This window comes from Scomber scombrus, chromosome 7, assembly GCF_963691925.1.
Source record: "Scomber scombrus chromosome 7, fScoSco1.1, whole genome shotgun sequence".
In the NCBI taxonomy this organism is placed as follows: domain Eukaryota; kingdom Metazoa; phylum Chordata; class Actinopteri; order Scombriformes; family Scombridae; genus Scomber; species Scomber scombrus.
The window spans coordinates 14,851,580-14,868,910 of NC_084976.1; the positions used below are offsets into that span (position 1 = coordinate 14,851,580).

A 17,331-nucleotide genomic window follows, 5' to 3' on the forward strand; every position below is an offset into this window, starting at 1 on the left:
TTCACAGCTAAAAATAGCTTTGGCTAAAGTGAATGAATCATGTTCGTGTGCCTTGATTGAGCTGTTTTGTCCATGTTTTATACTTACAGATCATAGCTGAATTTCCCTTTGGACTGACAAATATGCAGTCAAAGGTTTTCAGTGTCTTGATGGTATACACAGTTTCCATTTTATGCCAGTTAAGACTATCGTGGGTTGAGCACGGCAGTGTAAACCTCTCTGAACACTACCAGTCTCCACACTGGTCCAGTTGGCTTCACAACAATGCTTCACAATCTGTCAACAATTATGCTTCTTCTCCAGTAAACGAAAGGCAGTGGAGTGCTCTTGATGTTTCAGTGAGGGTACTTGTAGTGTACTGAAGCGTGTGTGCCTCTCTGTACAGTGTGGGGAGGGGGAAGGCGGTTCAGAGGTTGATAAGGCGTTGCTGTTCAACCATCCTGAGTCCCACATATCATGTCCTAGTGCTGATGAGGCTGAACAGGCAGACAGCCCAGAAGCCTGACAGCTCCCCACTGCAGAGAATGCTGCATCATTAATAATGACCTGGTGATATAAAGCCAGAGACATCGATTGACTTTCTGCCTTTTCACCAGGTTCTTCGCTTCTGTTTGCTCCTTTGATATTCTATTTTTCTGTGCTCTGCTTCTCCATATCCACCGCATACTGACTGTGCTGTTTGACTTTGTAATCACATGAGCATGTCCATTTTCTCCATAGCAGAGCGAACGTGTTAGAAGGAAACCAAGTGCTCCCAAAAAGATGAGAACACACTGTGCACTGGACCAAAAGTTGAGGAACAGCTGGTGCAGATATAATAACGGTTAATTATATTTTCACAGAAATCCCTTTAGTTGAGGAAATTTTGTTGCAGCGTAGAGCTTTCAAAATGATAGCAGAAAAAAATAATAAGTTATGATTTTGCAACATAAATACTCAGGGCTGAGTTTGAGGCCAGGGCAGTACATTTACATGTTCTTCCGCCATGTTCTAATTAAATTTTCAGCACCTGTTCCACCCTTATGTTGCAGGATGACTTCATTCACTGTAATGATGCAATCTCCTGGCCCTGGCAAGCAAGCCAGAGCAGTAGCGGCGGAGGGGAGGGGCCACCCATCATTTGTCACCTTTTGCAAGTTGCAGCCAGACCGTACATTGGTGCAGCATGCCATAAATGCATCAGAGGTTTCAAGTAGACACACAGTCCTTTAGTGCTGCTGTGTTGGGAGAAATATTTCATGTGAGATATATTGCTGCAGTCACACAAGGCTTTTGATATCACTTTATTACTTTGCATTTAACTGTGATTGATTCTGTTTATTTCTGCTTTATCCTGCCAAGTTTCTCTGAGTTTAATTTATCTACAATTCATTTGTTCTGTTCTTCTTTGTAATCTTACATGCTCTAAATCTGAGCTACAAGCCCTGTATATGCCCAGATTTTGGACTATTGGTCAGACAAAACCAGACATTTGAAAACTTGAAAGCCTTGGAACAGAATATGAATGTTGAATCTATGCCACGAAGAGTTAAGAAAGTTCTTATGGCAAAAAGCGGTACCAACACGGTACTAGCAAGGTGTGCCTAATAAAGGGGCACTGGTCAGAGATATTGCAGGGAGCTTGCTTGACAGCAAATGATTAACTTAAGATGTCAGACCCCCGAGGAGCTAATCCTTACTTAGCAACATGGATCCAGGATATCCCATCTGACCAAAATACACCATGTTGTGACAGTGTAATAAAACAACCATACATCACAAGGATAAAACAACATGTGAACGTGTGAAATTACAGCAGGTGTTTCAGGCAAAATGTCCCCTACTTGGAGAAAGGAAGCAGTCTTAAAGTATCAAAGCTCCAGGCAGCAACACTTTTACCTTATGCATTTGTTTTCAATGCTGGATGTGCTGCTTCAGTAGAGGTTTTATACTTCAAATAATGTGATAATAGCTGTAATAATAAATAATGTAATTATAATTGTAATATGAGCTTTGTCATGTCCTGTGTGAAAAGCCCAGCTAGCTAGGATTACTCCTGATGAGTAGGCTATAATATTGTGGACTGGCCAATTGCCATCACTAGTGTAGATCACACCCACGTACAAATTGCCCTCATAGATGAATAACTCAGGTCTGTATGAAACACACACACATGTACACACACACAAGGGTCTTCCTGAGCATGTCTTTGTGCTCCTCAATGGCACAGATGGCTGAATAGTGGGTGTCTTCCTGCTCTCGTGGGCCCCTCCTTCAATTTTTCTCTATTTTCCTCTCTCTCCTTTCCTTCAAGGCTGAGCTCAATCCAACCCCAGCTGCCCTATCCTTGATATCACTGTTGTGTCCCTCTCCCTCCCTAACAGCTTTCACACAATGCTTGACACTCTGCTGTTTGGCCTCCCTCCCTAGGCCGGTGCTAAATGGCCAGATAGATTTGGGAGCATTCATCATTGTAATCATGTTAGTTAATTATTCATAGGCTCCATCAGGCCTCTTCCTGGTGTGGCATGTAGTTATTAGAGAGTAGTAACATTAGTCAGCCAGACTCTCATGGTGCAGAGGGGACAAAGGGAGATAGAGCAGGTTAGTTCTGCACACTGACACTCATTATTATTATTATCTCTCTGACTAATGTCTAATTGAGGCCATTCATTTTCTATTCAGGACACTGATGGGCAGAGTGGAATATATTGCACTGTGTTTTATGCATTGTGTCTTAGCTGCAGACTGTAATGCAGACATATCTGTAAAATATCTTACTAATATAGTAATACTAAACTAAATACCAAATTTTAAAAAGTAATCACCTACAATCATGACAGAGGCTTGGGGTTGCAAAGATGCAAAATAACAGCCTTCACTAAGTCATGCTTCATCAGTCCAGATTACAGTCGTCCAGCCTCCAGCTCGGCACATGGGGAGCAGATGGCCCCATAATCACCAGGGTTCATCTCAGTCTGAAACAGCAGCCATAACCAGCTCCTGATATTTGATTTAATTTCAAGTATAGCTTAAAATACAGGACATGTCAGCTGGCATCACTGCAAGAGACTCCATAGATTTGAGGGCTGGCAATGCCAACACATTTCATGGCTGTGGGTATTTAGAGCACGTTTACCCCGAGCTGTGCCCAACATTGGGGTGGTAGATCCTTCCACAATGATTTAGCTAATATATTTGCACACATATTTGTATCACTCTACAGGCTGCTGCAGCTGGGGGATAGGAAAGAGTCACGGCTGATTTCTCTCTTCTGTAAAGGTTGCTGCCTCCTCCCGGAATCACAAGACCTCCCTGATGTATGATAACACTATGGGACTCAATTGAAGCTCCATGCCCACAGGAGCCTATCTCTCTCTTCATAATACAATTCATAATGCACACACCTGAATTTGACTTCCATATTGTTATGTGTCCTGTGAGCCTTTTTAACAAACATCCTGCCTTTCAACATCATCTGTGGTAAGGCTCATATAAAAACAAAAACAAAAACAGCAAAACAGGAAACTCCCACAGATTGATTTCATGCGTGGTGTTCCCAGTTTTATGGAAAGGCTGCATTGAGCAATATTTGGAATGAAAAAGTGATTGCGATACTTCTGTTGCGGAAAGTAGGTTGAAAACATGTACTTGGCTGCCTCTCTGTTCCACCCACATTCCAACAAATGCTTCTTCTGAGTCATGCACCATAATGACGCCACACTGTGCATGTTTTCAGGACTAAAACATTTTTCACAATTCTCTATGTGCTGATGCCTCCTGCGGGGGATGGAGGTGGGGGTGATGTGGGGCGGGTAACAACTGCATCATAATGTTTCATGAATCCAGCCAGGAAAACAGAGATTCCGGGAATATTAGATGCCTGTGTGATTCTGTTTCTTTAACACAGCCAAACTGAAATGATTTCATCCTTTCGGTAGAATTGTTGATGAATTTCTGCTGTTATGTAACACCGCTGAACCTCCTTCACAGTTAAGCAACACAACATGGGAATGCCAACATGTTAATGCCAAACACTGTGAGCCTGCAGATGTGATTTCGAGCTGAAGAGCTACCTCGGGGGATTGAAGGAATCAAAGGCTTAGCAGAGATTTGAGTGGTGCAGGTCCATCTGAAACATCCTAATGTCAACACAATTGCCACTGAATCAGGGATATTCTGCAGGCAGATAAGAGATTGACACAATGCAAACAAGCTCTCCAAATCTGTAGTTATACAGTAAGTACATGCAAAGTGCTTGAGTCATATCTGGGACTCAAAGGTTCAAAGTTCTATTAGCAAACATTTTCATGCATTGTCACAAATGTGAACAGCTTAAATGTATTAAACACTGAGATGATTACTTTTCTTCCATGCAGTTTAAAACCTTTTTACAATAAAAAACATGAGCAAATTCCAATAATGAATAATGTATAAATACATCAGAGTATCATTATTATGAATGTTATGAATTAGCAACTCAAGCTGGATGTTTTACGAGTGTGATATTGGTATTCCACCCTGGAACCAAATCCTGATTTAGCAGGTCAAAGAGGGATGGCAATATAAACAGATGGCAACTTTATTTTCTACAGTTAAGTGAGGAATTTGACTTAACTGTGTATGTGTGTGTGTGTTTGTCAATGTGTGCATTTTGTGCACGGGGACTCTGGCGCTCTTAAAGTAACAATTTAATGCCCTTGAGCATCTTTTAAGTAGATTAAGGGAATTTCAAAGCCTAAATGAGGGCATGTTTAGGTTACAATACTGTAATAATTGATCCACTTATGGATAGACTGTCTTCCTACAGTCTCCCTGACAAATAGCAGGCAACCAGCGCCAACAAGATCTGACACATTGTTTTGCCAACTTCTTATCTCCCACTCGGCCTTTTCTGCCTCTCAGGCACCACACTCTGCCTTTGACTCTGCTGTCTTTTGCAGAATGTTTGTACTGAAGTCTTTCTTCCTTGGTATTCTCCTTTGGATCTGCAAGTCATCTCTCTCTCTCTCAGTTTTAATTTTACTTTCCGTGTGACATCATGCACTTTCTGAGTATTGCACATAGCTGGTATGTGTATCCTTTAAAGATCTGTGTACACTGCAACTCGTGCTTGTTAAAACAAGTATAGGAATCTGCCAATAGAGTGAAAAAACTATGATGATCAGATGAAACAGTTTGTTGAGTTTTCTTGAAACTAACAACATCTTAAAATACAAGATAAAGTTTCATTAATACATCATGGAAACACACTAAACTGCATTGAAACTGAAATCTGCAAGTGAAACATTGCATTATATATAATATACTTTTCAGGAAATCAGGAGTATTTCAGGGCAATAATGTACCGATAGGACTTAAGATGACCTCTCATGCTCTCTGCATTAATGGTACAAATACTTTGTTAATATACAACTATTCACCTGATAATCTCTCCTCTCTTGTCAACCTTGTATATGTTTCTTATTTCTTATTCCATAATGAATTGTGTATTTTAAATGGCTGTCAAATAAATAAAGCTGTGATGAACTAAATGTATAAAGTGGCAGAGCAAGTCAAATGGCAAAGACTGACAATGGCAGCAGGAGTAATATCCTGTGTGGGTAGAGAGGCGGCAGCATGGGAGGGGGTGGAGAGTAGAGGGGCCTAGGGGGTTAAAGGTGGATGGGGGAATAGGGGTTAAAACATTCATACATCTCTTTCTCTTTGTCTAATATTTATGCATATATACAATTGTGATCACAATGTGCCAACTCCCATGGGAGCCTGTCTACCAGATGCATCTTATGGAAATGAAGCTTTGAGGTTATATATAAATATATATACATATGTTGTGTGAACCACACAAAGAGAAAGTGAGGTAGACGCAGAGTGGCGTGTAGCTGTGTGTATTCATTAATATTATTATGTGAATTTGTTGAGGTAGGAATGTGACCAGAATGCTGAAAGTAATACTTGATGTATTTATTAGTGGCGACCACTCTAGAGCCATAACATATACTGTACATTATACTACAACTACTTGTATGGAACATTTAAATCAAATTCACAACATGTTTCTCACATTTGGAGGCATGTGGTATCACCATGGTGGGAACAAAGTGGTCTTTAACTCCCCGTGTGAGGTCAGAGTGTACACTTTCACAGATACAAGAGCCCAGCATGGCTAGTTTGACCCCAACAAACTGCAAAGACATATTGAGGGGATAACCTCTTCCCAGGTCTCCCAGCGAGTGTGTTGCCCTGCACAGCATCATTGGCTTATGGTAATGAAATGCTCTGTCAATGAACAGCAGGACAAACAGTGAATGCAGTGTCAGCTTGGACCAGCTTGCCATCTACACAAAGCAAAGAAATCAAGGTTGAGCTCATTGCAATTTTGATAAAACAGCCTGATGTCATGCTCCCATGTTTCAAGACACTTGCCGTCCTCTTCATCTGTTTCATTTATTCCCATCGAACCTGTAAACACACATTTTTTGAGCCTACTCCTCTATGCTCTCCCTCTCAGCATCACTTGGCCACTGAGGTGTAGTTGCCATGGTTACACCACCCACAAGAGCCAGCTACCTCCCCTGTTACCGTAGCAACTGGTTCCCTACAGAATTTCAAGCATGTCACTCAGTCTCTTTCTCTCTCTCTCTCTCTCCAGCTTGTTATCAGTCTGCCTTGCTCTCTCTTTCTTTCTCACATGAAAGAGTCCCCATATGTTTGATTTGACTTTCTATCCCCGGTAGATCGCTAGCTTAATCCTTGGTTAGCTTTCCCTATTACTGGCTGTTTGTTGTTTACACGCCACTTCAGTTACTTATGCAATACTAGGCCCTGCTGAGTTGGGCTTATTATATCCTCCTGTTATACCAGAGAAAATTCTTTCTTCAATCTCTTACTCTTCAGAGAGAGCACAAATATCTTTCTTAAAGATATTTCTACAATACCAATAATGTCTAATTATGTAATAGTTCCTAGAAAAAAGTTGTTGAATAATAATTTAATCTGAATATATTAGATATAATATCAGTTGAAACAAGAATTAGAATTATTATTGGCCATTATTATAGAAATGTTTAAAATCTATAAAGTCAAATGAATACAATATAATCATAATTAATTAAAGCTACCCTTACCTTTGTTACATTTTTACACATTTTTTTGTTTAGGTTAAAATGCTATTAATAAGGTAATGGCACTCTAAAATGTTAGAGAGATCCACCAGGCATAGAAACTAATAATTATTCCATTCTCACAATATTCTGTGAAAACTCTGACCAATCATATCATTGGTCTGTTGTGGATCCACTATAATACATCCATGATCCACGGAAATAGCCGTAAACAGCCAGTAGCGACTGACAATGACCGACAAAAGCGGGCCAGCTTCCACTTCCAGCTGCTCCCACGGGGAAAAAGAAAACTATATATATATAGTGCGTGTTCGCGGAGGGGGGGCGAGTGCGGGGGTGGAGGACATAGGAGAGAGGAGGGGTTGTCGCTGTTCAAGTTTTTTTAAAGGGCTGTGTGAAATGCAAGAAAGGTAAGAGTAACTTTAATCAATCAATTGCAAAACTGATAACCCACATTTTTCTTATGTCACTTTTTAATGTTTTATTTTGTTGTTTTTTGTGTTGTGTTTGTGTTAAGTTTATGTCATTTATTATCAAGGTCATTCATCATGATAAAATGTTCAGGTTTTAGGTGAAAATGTGCTGCTTTTCGTTTATTTTCTGTCACTGTAAAGTGAATATCTTTGGTTTGGACAAATTCAAATAATTTAAATTGATAACATTTGCTCCGAGAAAAATTGTGATGGGGATTCTCTATATTACATTTTTTAACAATTTATAAATGAAATGAAAACAAATTATTGTATCAATGAAGAAAAATGACTATATAAACGATACTCACCACTATTACTATTATTATTAGTGATAATAAAATTATTAGTATAGGATTTATTTTTGATGAGCTCATTCTTGCTCACTAGCAGCTGGTGTGGTGAGTCAGTAGCTGACTTATTGATTGCTCACATGTTCCTCTACTTCAGAGTCACACACCCAGCATGTTGCAATACAACTGAGTATCTTTCCATTTTGTTTTAATCAACTTGAACAACTCTCTGTCCTTTAGACATTCCCTTTGCTCTGCTCACAACCTCTTATACGAATAATCTGATTATCACAGGATCAGTCAATCAAGACTGTATCGGATATACCTTTTCCCCATGTTAACTAGCAAGGTGGTGCAACTGCTGTTCTGTCAACTGCTGGTAACAAAACACAAAAACTCAGGAATTCCAGGAGCAGTAGAAAGCACACTGACAAGAAAATAATAATGACAACTGAAATCATGTCAAGCTGACATGTGCTGTCTTGCTTTAGTCCTCTCCGTGTTATTTTAAACTGGGCCACTCTGGTAAGATAATGCGTGCTGTGTAGTCTGCTGGTCTGTGCTGCAGAATCACTCAGTAGATTAAATATTAGTGTTATCTCATTTCCTCAGGCTATAAAGTCTCCATGCACTGTCCAACTGAAGAGAAAATTGTTTAAGCGTTTAAGATTATCTGTACAAAAGACCCCTTACCATGCCCTGGTACCTCCATTTGTACTTTCATTACATTCTTCTTCCAAGCCACAGCTAGACTAGTCCAATTTTTCAGCCGAGCCTGGTTGAGTATTAACTGTTAATTGGCACAGCTTGGCCTTGGTGAGTGTGATGACGACCCTAAGCTGAGAAAATAATAAAAAACTATCTGTCTCTCCCCATCTCTAGCTGAATCTTTTTGTTGATGATTAACAGTAAACACAGCAGCACCTGAGTCTCTTTTATCATGTATATCTTTATCATGTTTCCACCACCAGCTTGGTGGGCAAACCATCTGTGCATACTCTATAAAATCTAGGCAGAGTCAAATGCAGGCAGCTTTTTTCTGTAGTCTATGCTGAATTCTTTAGTCAAATGTGGGAACATTGTGTCTCAAGGGAAAAGAGGGTATGTTTGAGACTCCCTTGGTGGAAATGTACCCTCCTCTACAGGAAATTCCACCCCTAGAACACATTAAACACTGGTAAATAAACAACAGTTGGCAAGCAGTCTACTTGGCTCCCATATTTGGGGAAAAATACCAAACTTTAAGAGCGGATATGTTTTTTTCTCTTTGGGTGATCATAATCATTGATGAGCTTACATTTAATTGCCATACCACTTATTTAAGTTCAAAAACAGGCATTAACTGAATATCTACTATCACATAAAATCGACTTTACTGTTGCCACAGCAGATTTTCAGGAAATCACTAAAAACTGAAAGGAGCTGATGACATAGATTCAGAGAAAATGAGTTTAACCAAAAGACAAACACACACACACAAACACACACACACACACACACACACACACACACACACACACACACACACACACACACACACACACACACACACACACACACACAGAGAGAGACAGAGAGAGAGAGAGAGAGAGAGAGAGAGAGTAAAACTCACCACAGACTAGATGTGTGGAAATTTCTAACCAAGTAAAGGAGTCATTGAGTAATGCCAGTCAAGTAGCCATTACATGTGTATGTCTTTTGTAATGTTTATGTACTGAGGCGGGTCACACAATTACTGGAAAAGATGCAGCTGCATATAGAGTGTTGTAGCCTGATTTTTTCAGTAATATAGAATATTAAGGATGTGATACACTGAGATGCATCGATGTGCATTGGGCAATCGAATCGGTGACAGGTGAATCATAATCGAACTGAATCATGAGGACACTGAATATTCACCATAGACAGATTCATATATTACACTGTGTAAATCAGCATTATTAAGTTGAGCTGGCAAGGAATGGGATAACCAAAAGATGCAAATAAAGACAGGCAGATTCAAATATGAAAAATGAAAGGAAAACAGCAGGAATAGCAAAGTGCAAAAAATAAAATAAAGAGTGAGTTTGGCGCATGAATAATTCAAGGACAATCAAAGTATACTTGAGGAAAGTGAAAAGATGTCACTGGCCACTGAAAGCTGCTGAGACAGATGGAAGGAGCAGTGTCTAAGAGAGTGGGTATGAGAGGGGTAAGGAGTGCCTCTGGGATATGGCAGGGAGAACAGAGAAGGCTAGGGCAGAGACAGAGAGGAGGGGTGGGGGGGTTGGGGTGGTGAGAATGGATGAGCAGGACAGAGGCAGGGAGGAGACAGGCATGGGGATTTTCTTTTGTGTACAAATCTGGGGAGTGGACCTGGAGGGTGTAGAAGGGAGGGGTGGGGGAGTGGGGTATACAAAAACCAGGTAGCATGAAGAGAGAGGGATGATGTCGGAGCATTGGAAGGGTGCGTGCAACTGCTAAAGCCTCACTGACAAGCGAGAGCCCAGACCTTCAATAATTGATGCAGCTTCTGCAGTATGTCATCTTTATAAAGCAGCAAATGTGTGGTGAATGTCTGTGTGAGTCTGTGTACTGAGTTATCTGTGGAATGACGTGGAGTGTGTGACCTAATTGTGTATATCTGAGAAAACAGTGATTTCTACCCATTGGTATAACAGTACCTTTGGGTTCATATGATAAAATTGAGCTTTGAGTCCTTCTGACAAAGCTGTGCAAAAATGATGGCAGAGCAGAAATGACCTGCCAAAAAGTACATCCATTTCCCTCTCTGACCGTTTCCACAATGTTCTTCTACAAAATGTTCATAATGGCCTGATCAGTCTCAGTGGACACAACAACCCCACACTCTCTCAAACCCTGCAGCCGGGGGCGTTTAGGAAATTAGATTTGCAGTTCTGATTTCATACAACCCAGTGCACCACACTGACCACAGGCTTTTTCTTGCCTGTGTCCCTCCCCACTCCTCGTCTCATTTTAAGGCCACCTGTGAATACACGTACATGACAGAGATGGATCTCTCTGCTCTCCCAGCTGCTCAGGCTGAGTAGCAATAAGGCCGGACTCCTCCATTATCATGCACTCCATCCTGCAACCCACATAACATTCTACATGCTCTGCATCACTTAGACTCTCTCTCCTCCTTCACCCCTCAGGCTCTCCGTTTCTCAAATCATCCACTGTGCCAGGGCAATCCCCTCTCTCTCTGTCTCTCTCCAACCAGCCCTCAATCTCTTTTACTGCACTCTCACTCTTTCCCCCCTCCCAAACACGACAGGACAAGTGTTATCGCCACACTGCAGATGTTTTTAGAGGGGGCTCCTCTGAAACCTCTCAGTGGCTGCGGCAGGACGAAACATCTCGCTTCACCCTGGCGTTAAACTTTTTTTCCACAGAAATCCAACCCATTAGGCTTACTGAGGCAGTTGTGTGGGGTGTGAAGACCTTGGAATGCAGTGATATCTCTGCCCTGCAAGATTCGTCAGAGGGGCCAGAGCTTGATGTGATGAGAAAGAATATGCTACCGTCTCAATCCCTCTAGGTGACATTGGACAGACATAGGACATGCAAACACACTCAGAAGACACTTGCACACAGTCCCATCTAGCTTTTACAGACACAGGTGCAAGAGATCATAACTGACCTACACATATTCAAAGCTTGGAAGGCTTTCCCCATCACTGAGTAGATGATGAAAGGTAAAGTAATCTTTTAGAAACTGAAAGTGGCTTTAATCTAAATTCTTAAAAAAAAAAAAAAAGAAGCTCTTCCTTGATTATGTGTAACCTAGAAACATTGCGCAGTCTAGGAAGCTGAAGAAATTAACTCCTCAAATGCAGCGGATTACTTTATGACAGGCTATAGAGACAACATAAAGTGAAATATCATTAAACTCTGAATTGGGAATTACTTCCCTTTCCAGCTGGGACCCATAATTTGAAATATTTCAGAAAGGCCAGGAGACAAGATTGAGTAATCTAAACCAGGATTTGGCAGAGCCTCCTTGAACCTAGAGGGAGGATGCCGCATAATTGTGCAATTGATGTCAACTTATTTTCCATGGAATAGCTGGATGAACTACACGCCTGGAAACACAAACACAAATATATACTTTCCTCATTTCCACCACAGACTCGACTAGACGATAATGGAGATGAAAACCCACAATAACCCCTCTGAACCACACAACACAAGGCGCTGTTTCAGTGTTGTCAATTGCAAGCATGGCCCAAAGGGTGCATTAATAGCATTCATTAGTTTGTCACCTCTGGTAACAGCTCGATTGCTATGACACATTTATAGCAGTCCTTTCCTCCAGTACTGTGCTGCTCTCGATTCACAATGACTCTGCAGGATTTACTCCAGGTACTGTGTGTGCCACTCTTCAAAAACTTGGAAAGAAAGCCAGATACACAGAGAACAGAGAGAAAAAACATGTGATACAATAAAATGGTACGTTTTATGCCCACTGGCACACAGATATAGTAGAGAATGGCACACACGGGAATCCATTAGTGGAACCCGATTATCTCTTGGCTCTAAAATTAATTAAGTGAGTGTAGGGCAGAGTGTGTGCGTGTGTTTGGGAGAGAGAGAGAGAGAGAGAGGAGAGAAAGAGAGAGAAAGAGAGAGAGAGAGAGAGAGAGAGAGAGAGAGAGAGAGAGAGAGAGAGAGAGAGAGAGAGAGTGGGAGTGAGAGAGAGAGAGATCTGGTTGTCCTTATCTTTTTCCCTTCTTTTTTTTTAACAAATCCTCTTGTGTTACCGCATTGAATGGCAGATGGGGGTGGGAGGTGCATGAATTTGTGTGGCTGTATTCCAGCACAAAGCCTGAAATTACTGCTTGTGGTGATGTGGTGGTACAGTGGGTGGGGGCTGGGGGCAGACTACACAGCAACTTTGTGACTCACTCATTTTTATTTAATCTGCAGCCATTCTACAATGTGCTTCCTATCCCTCTACTCTTCACTTCCCCTCATAAAAAGTCCCTGCTCTCTCCCTATTTCCTCTATTTATGTTTTATGCTTTCCTAGGCTCCCTTTATTTCCTGTAACCTGTAGATAGGTTTGTTTCTGGGTTTTGGGTCTGCCACTACTGTTCCTCTAGAATTCACACTGCAGTCATTTATCTTGATAAATACAGGCCTGGTTGGCTGAAGTTAAGCATACCTGAAGTCCCAACAGTGGTTATTAAAATGCTGAATTTGAATCAGATTTTCTGAGCTCTCTATATCTAGTCTGGCTTTGTGTTTGTTGATGAACAGTGGTGTACTGGCCATTCGGGACAAATCCTAGTGGGATACTGCATCAGTGGGACCTCTCTGTGTGCCTTTTATTCAAGGTTTGCACGACAGTGCTAACACTAACCAAGTATTCTAGTTTTAATGGACCATTGTAGGCAATGCTGCAAATGAATGATCAAGATTTCTTTATGGCAATATTTGTATTTGTATATGAATTTGTGATAAAACATCTCGATTTGTCAGTGTCACTCCTCGATAGGAGTTTGTATAAAATGTATTATATCGTGACAGAGGTCAGCAATATAGATAAAATCCTTTCTTTACCGAATATGTAAATTAACTTCACAACATCTATCTATCTATCTATCTATCTATCTATCTATCTATCTATCTATCTATCTATCTATCTATCTATCTATCTATCTATCTATCTATCTGTCTGTCTGTCTGTCTGTCTGTCTGTCTGTCCAGGAATGTCTGTTTTTGGCTAATTAAGCCAGTTCTTAGTCACAAATCTAATAGTGCCATAATCAGTCTTGCTCATAGATGTGCAATATTGGCCTATATGCTCAAAGATGTTCAAGGGTTAGCTACCATTGTATAATTGACATAAATGACATGGCAAAATCTGACACAATCAGCTGACAAAAGTACATTTTCTCACAGTATATGTATCATCATATCCCCCATCTTTATATTATGACATGTATCAAATTGTGATTTATTATTCCATTAATGTCAGACTACTATACATGTTTACAGGCTGCCCATGAAGGTGGTTGATTCTATCATCTTTTCATGCATGACCTTTCATGTCAGGATGAGCACAGCTCAGCGTGTCAATTAGCTAAATGCTTTGGATGCCATGCCAGGTACTAGAAGTGCTATTCAAACTGAGGCACCTTTAAAGCCATTACTGAATGTGACATAAATGACAGCTTGACCACAATGTGTCTGTCCAATCATAGTAACAACACATGTTAAATGTTTATTTCAGCAGGGAAATTTTTTAAAAAGAGGTGTATTTGGGCTTCACTTTTCCTTTACTAATTTATTAATCACTATTAAATACTGCCTAGCAATTAAATTTGGAAGCGTGATGATTAGACTTTATCCCGATGCACTAACAAATTAAAATATTACACCATAAAAGAGATCAAACCAATTTGCCCAATTCACACATTTCAGCCGAACTGCAGTTGAGTAAATTAGGGGAAGCTGACAGTTTTATTGGGACTAATACCACAGTGTAATCCAGCCAGCCAACCCTCTCATAGTGTCATAATCTTCAGCGTAAACCTTCATGGGCAGGTCTCCTTGTATGAAGCTCAAGTCTGCTCCTCAGCATAGCAGTAATCCCACTAAGGCTCTTACAGAAGTGAAATTATTTAAGAATGAAAGGAGAGGCTTTATGACTGTTATAGACTCAGTGTGGAAGATGGCTAATAAATAAACATCTCGCAAATCCTCTTAGAAACTTGGGGAGACTCTGAACCAGCCAGCAATTTTTTTTTCTATCAAAACAGCACTCAAGAGCAGCTTTATTCACTCTTCATTTCCAGGTCAAAAAAGGAGGATTGACCTGAACCTCAGCTCCAGCTGGGACATCATGACTCATCCTTCTCCCATCCTCCTCCCCTCCATGTTAACAGGCACCTTCAATACCACCCAGCTCCCACATATGAGGGCAACGCTGCAAACTGAATGCACATCTCAGTTCTATTACAGGGGAGATGATAAGTGACAAAATAGTTGTTGACATATAAAGGTCGAGTCAATCAAACTGTGGGCCTGCTGTAAGTCGTGATGAGACAAGAGGGAGGCAGGAGCAGCTGGTGGCCCCATTGATCTGTAGATCTGTACAAGAGACTTTCACTATCTCTTCTCTAGCATTGATGGAGACAGAATCCAATAAGATGACCCAAGAGTTCTCATTAGTATACTGTATCACACACACCGACTGTATGTTAAATCAAAATTATCCTCTCTGTGATGTGTCAGGCAGCTTTTAACACTTTATTCACATGCATTATCAAATTAATCTGAAAGAAGATGTTTGACTGAAAATCTGACAGTAAAACGGTTTATGCGCCACAGTGCCTTTACTTACTACTCCTCACTGTAAGATTCAACTGGGGTTTTCTTATATATTCAGTGTTCTTCCATTAAGACCAAATGTAACACAGAACAGTAATTGAATATGCATGAATCCATCCTGCTCAAGAGTTGCACCACTCCTATAAAGGATGGATTTGAGCTGATTTCTTCCTCTGACAAGGCCAGATGGGATGCAAAGAGATGGGATTTGATCTCCATCCCTCCACAGAGCAAAAGGCCTTTATAACATTTTTTTCATGTCAGATACAGGCCCAGGCTTGACGCAGCGAGCCACATACACTGCAAACCACCTATGTATGTAGCCAGTTATATTTATATCCAGTGTGTGAACTTCCATTCATATCTTATAACCGCATTTGCATTTCAACCAATTTTACCATCACTGCATTTTTGTGGACGTTGTGTGTCCTTACTCTTGTTGACATAGGACAGTGCTCGGGGACGCATTTACAAATTAAACCTGCCCTAGATAAGGGTGTGTGTCAGCAATATGAAGATACGAGCAACTGCATGCGTGGCGTGTATGTATGATGTCGACATCAACAAAAAATACCGCATTTAATCTTAAAGTCACGTCGACAATCATCAAAACACATCACATTTTCAGTGCGCCATAATATATGATTCAGATTGTCTGGTTCTTACCTCGACGTTTTCCCACACGCAATGGGACAATACAGCCATCAATATAGCTATTGCGGAATGTCCCATTTTCTCTCCTTCTTTTGTATCTTTTTAGGACCGAGTTGCTATTGTAAAATAACTGACTCCAACATATGCTGTCTGGTTACATCAGCTGGAGTGATGGACACTGCGTTTTGTCGGCGCCTTCCTGCGATAGCTCCTGCGTCTGCGTCCTGTTCGCTCTTTTCCAACGGGCTCTCCAATGGCAGCCTGGGCTTTTATGTGGATGAAGTCTGACAGAACCAAGCCCTGTTTCTGCGGGTGTTTATCACAGGCTTTACTCAAGGTGCCCTGGCCATGGCTTAGTGAGGAGAGACATCTGGTGGTGATCTGGTGAAAATACGACATGGCATGGAGTTCGCCCACTGATTTCCATGTGTCAGTTTAAGGGGAGAATCCACCCAAAATAGAATTGACATTATTTATTCAGTTTAAATTTGTAGATTTAAGAGGCTGCTGAACACTGAACATATTGACTGAATGATGGACAGTTTCTAACTCACAGGATGCAGATTACACATTTGAATGTAATATCACGATACTGAATCACTATTGAATCACTCAGAGACAGTGGTCCACCTCCAAAAAAGTGTCACCTATAATGTTATCAGTTAAAATCGTTCTAAGTGTTTGCAAACTGGCTCACCTAAATTGAATTATGTCCTCATGTAATCACCATGACTCAGTGATGTTGAAATCAGGGCTCTGAGGGGACCATGCCATCTGTTGTAGGACTCCTTGCTCTTTTTGTCACTGAAGATAGTTGATTAAACATGCTGCTTTAGGGTCCCTTATGGCAGCCCACTGTTGGCCCCATTTCCAGCAAGAAATGAGGTGTACTTGTTGGCCCCACACTATGGGACCCCAGTATAACTCTGGTGTGGCCTGAGTGTGGTGCCCACTGTGGGTTAGCCCACTTACGGGTAGCTCACAGTGGGCATGCTGCGGGGCCACAGTAGGATACTCACACCACCATACACACACCACCTGGGCTCCATAGTGTGGGGCCCACACATGCTCCTAATTTCACGCTGATAATGGCTTATTGTGGCCTGCCTGGCTCAATTTTTTGCCTGCAGTTGCCCCACACAGGCCCAAAGGGGTGTATTTGCTGGATTATGACCTTGGCTTTGTGTTTGGGGTCACTGTCATGCTGAAAAATACATTTTGGACTAATCAGACACATTATGGATAAATATCCCTCTATGGTTCACTTGAACAAGACTCAAATCCACACTAAAGCCATCACCTGATCAGATTATTTTATATGCAGTTGATTGACTTAGCGTGTAGTAACAGTCACACGTAGATAAATGCTTCTTTAAAACGGTTTGGAACCACTGCAAAAGCAGATGAATGAATGTACAAATATAGTGAGTGAACAATATATAATATATAACTCTTGTTCTCCCCCTCTTCCTCA

General features: G+C 41.0%; 1 protein-coding gene across 3 annotated transcripts in view; it reads right to left on the reverse strand.

Moving 5' to 3' along the window:
- Positions 1-16,155, reverse strand: part of aplp1 (amyloid beta (A4) precursor-like protein 1) — a 36,297-nt gene extending 20,142 nt beyond the window's left edge. The window contains exon 1 of one of the 3 annotated variants that reach the window (XM_062422962.1): positions 15,870-16,155. In XM_062422962.1, the coding sequence (XP_062278946.1) occupies positions 15,870-15,935 (66 nt within the window). In that variant the 5' untranslated portion in view covers positions 15,936-16,155. Of the gene's footprint in view, positions 1-87; positions 107-15,869 lie in introns of those variants that run through there. The other 2 variants (XM_062422961.1, XM_062422963.1) reach the window with 2 other exon arrangements.
- Between the last annotated feature and the right edge of the window lie 1,176 nt (positions 16,156-17,331).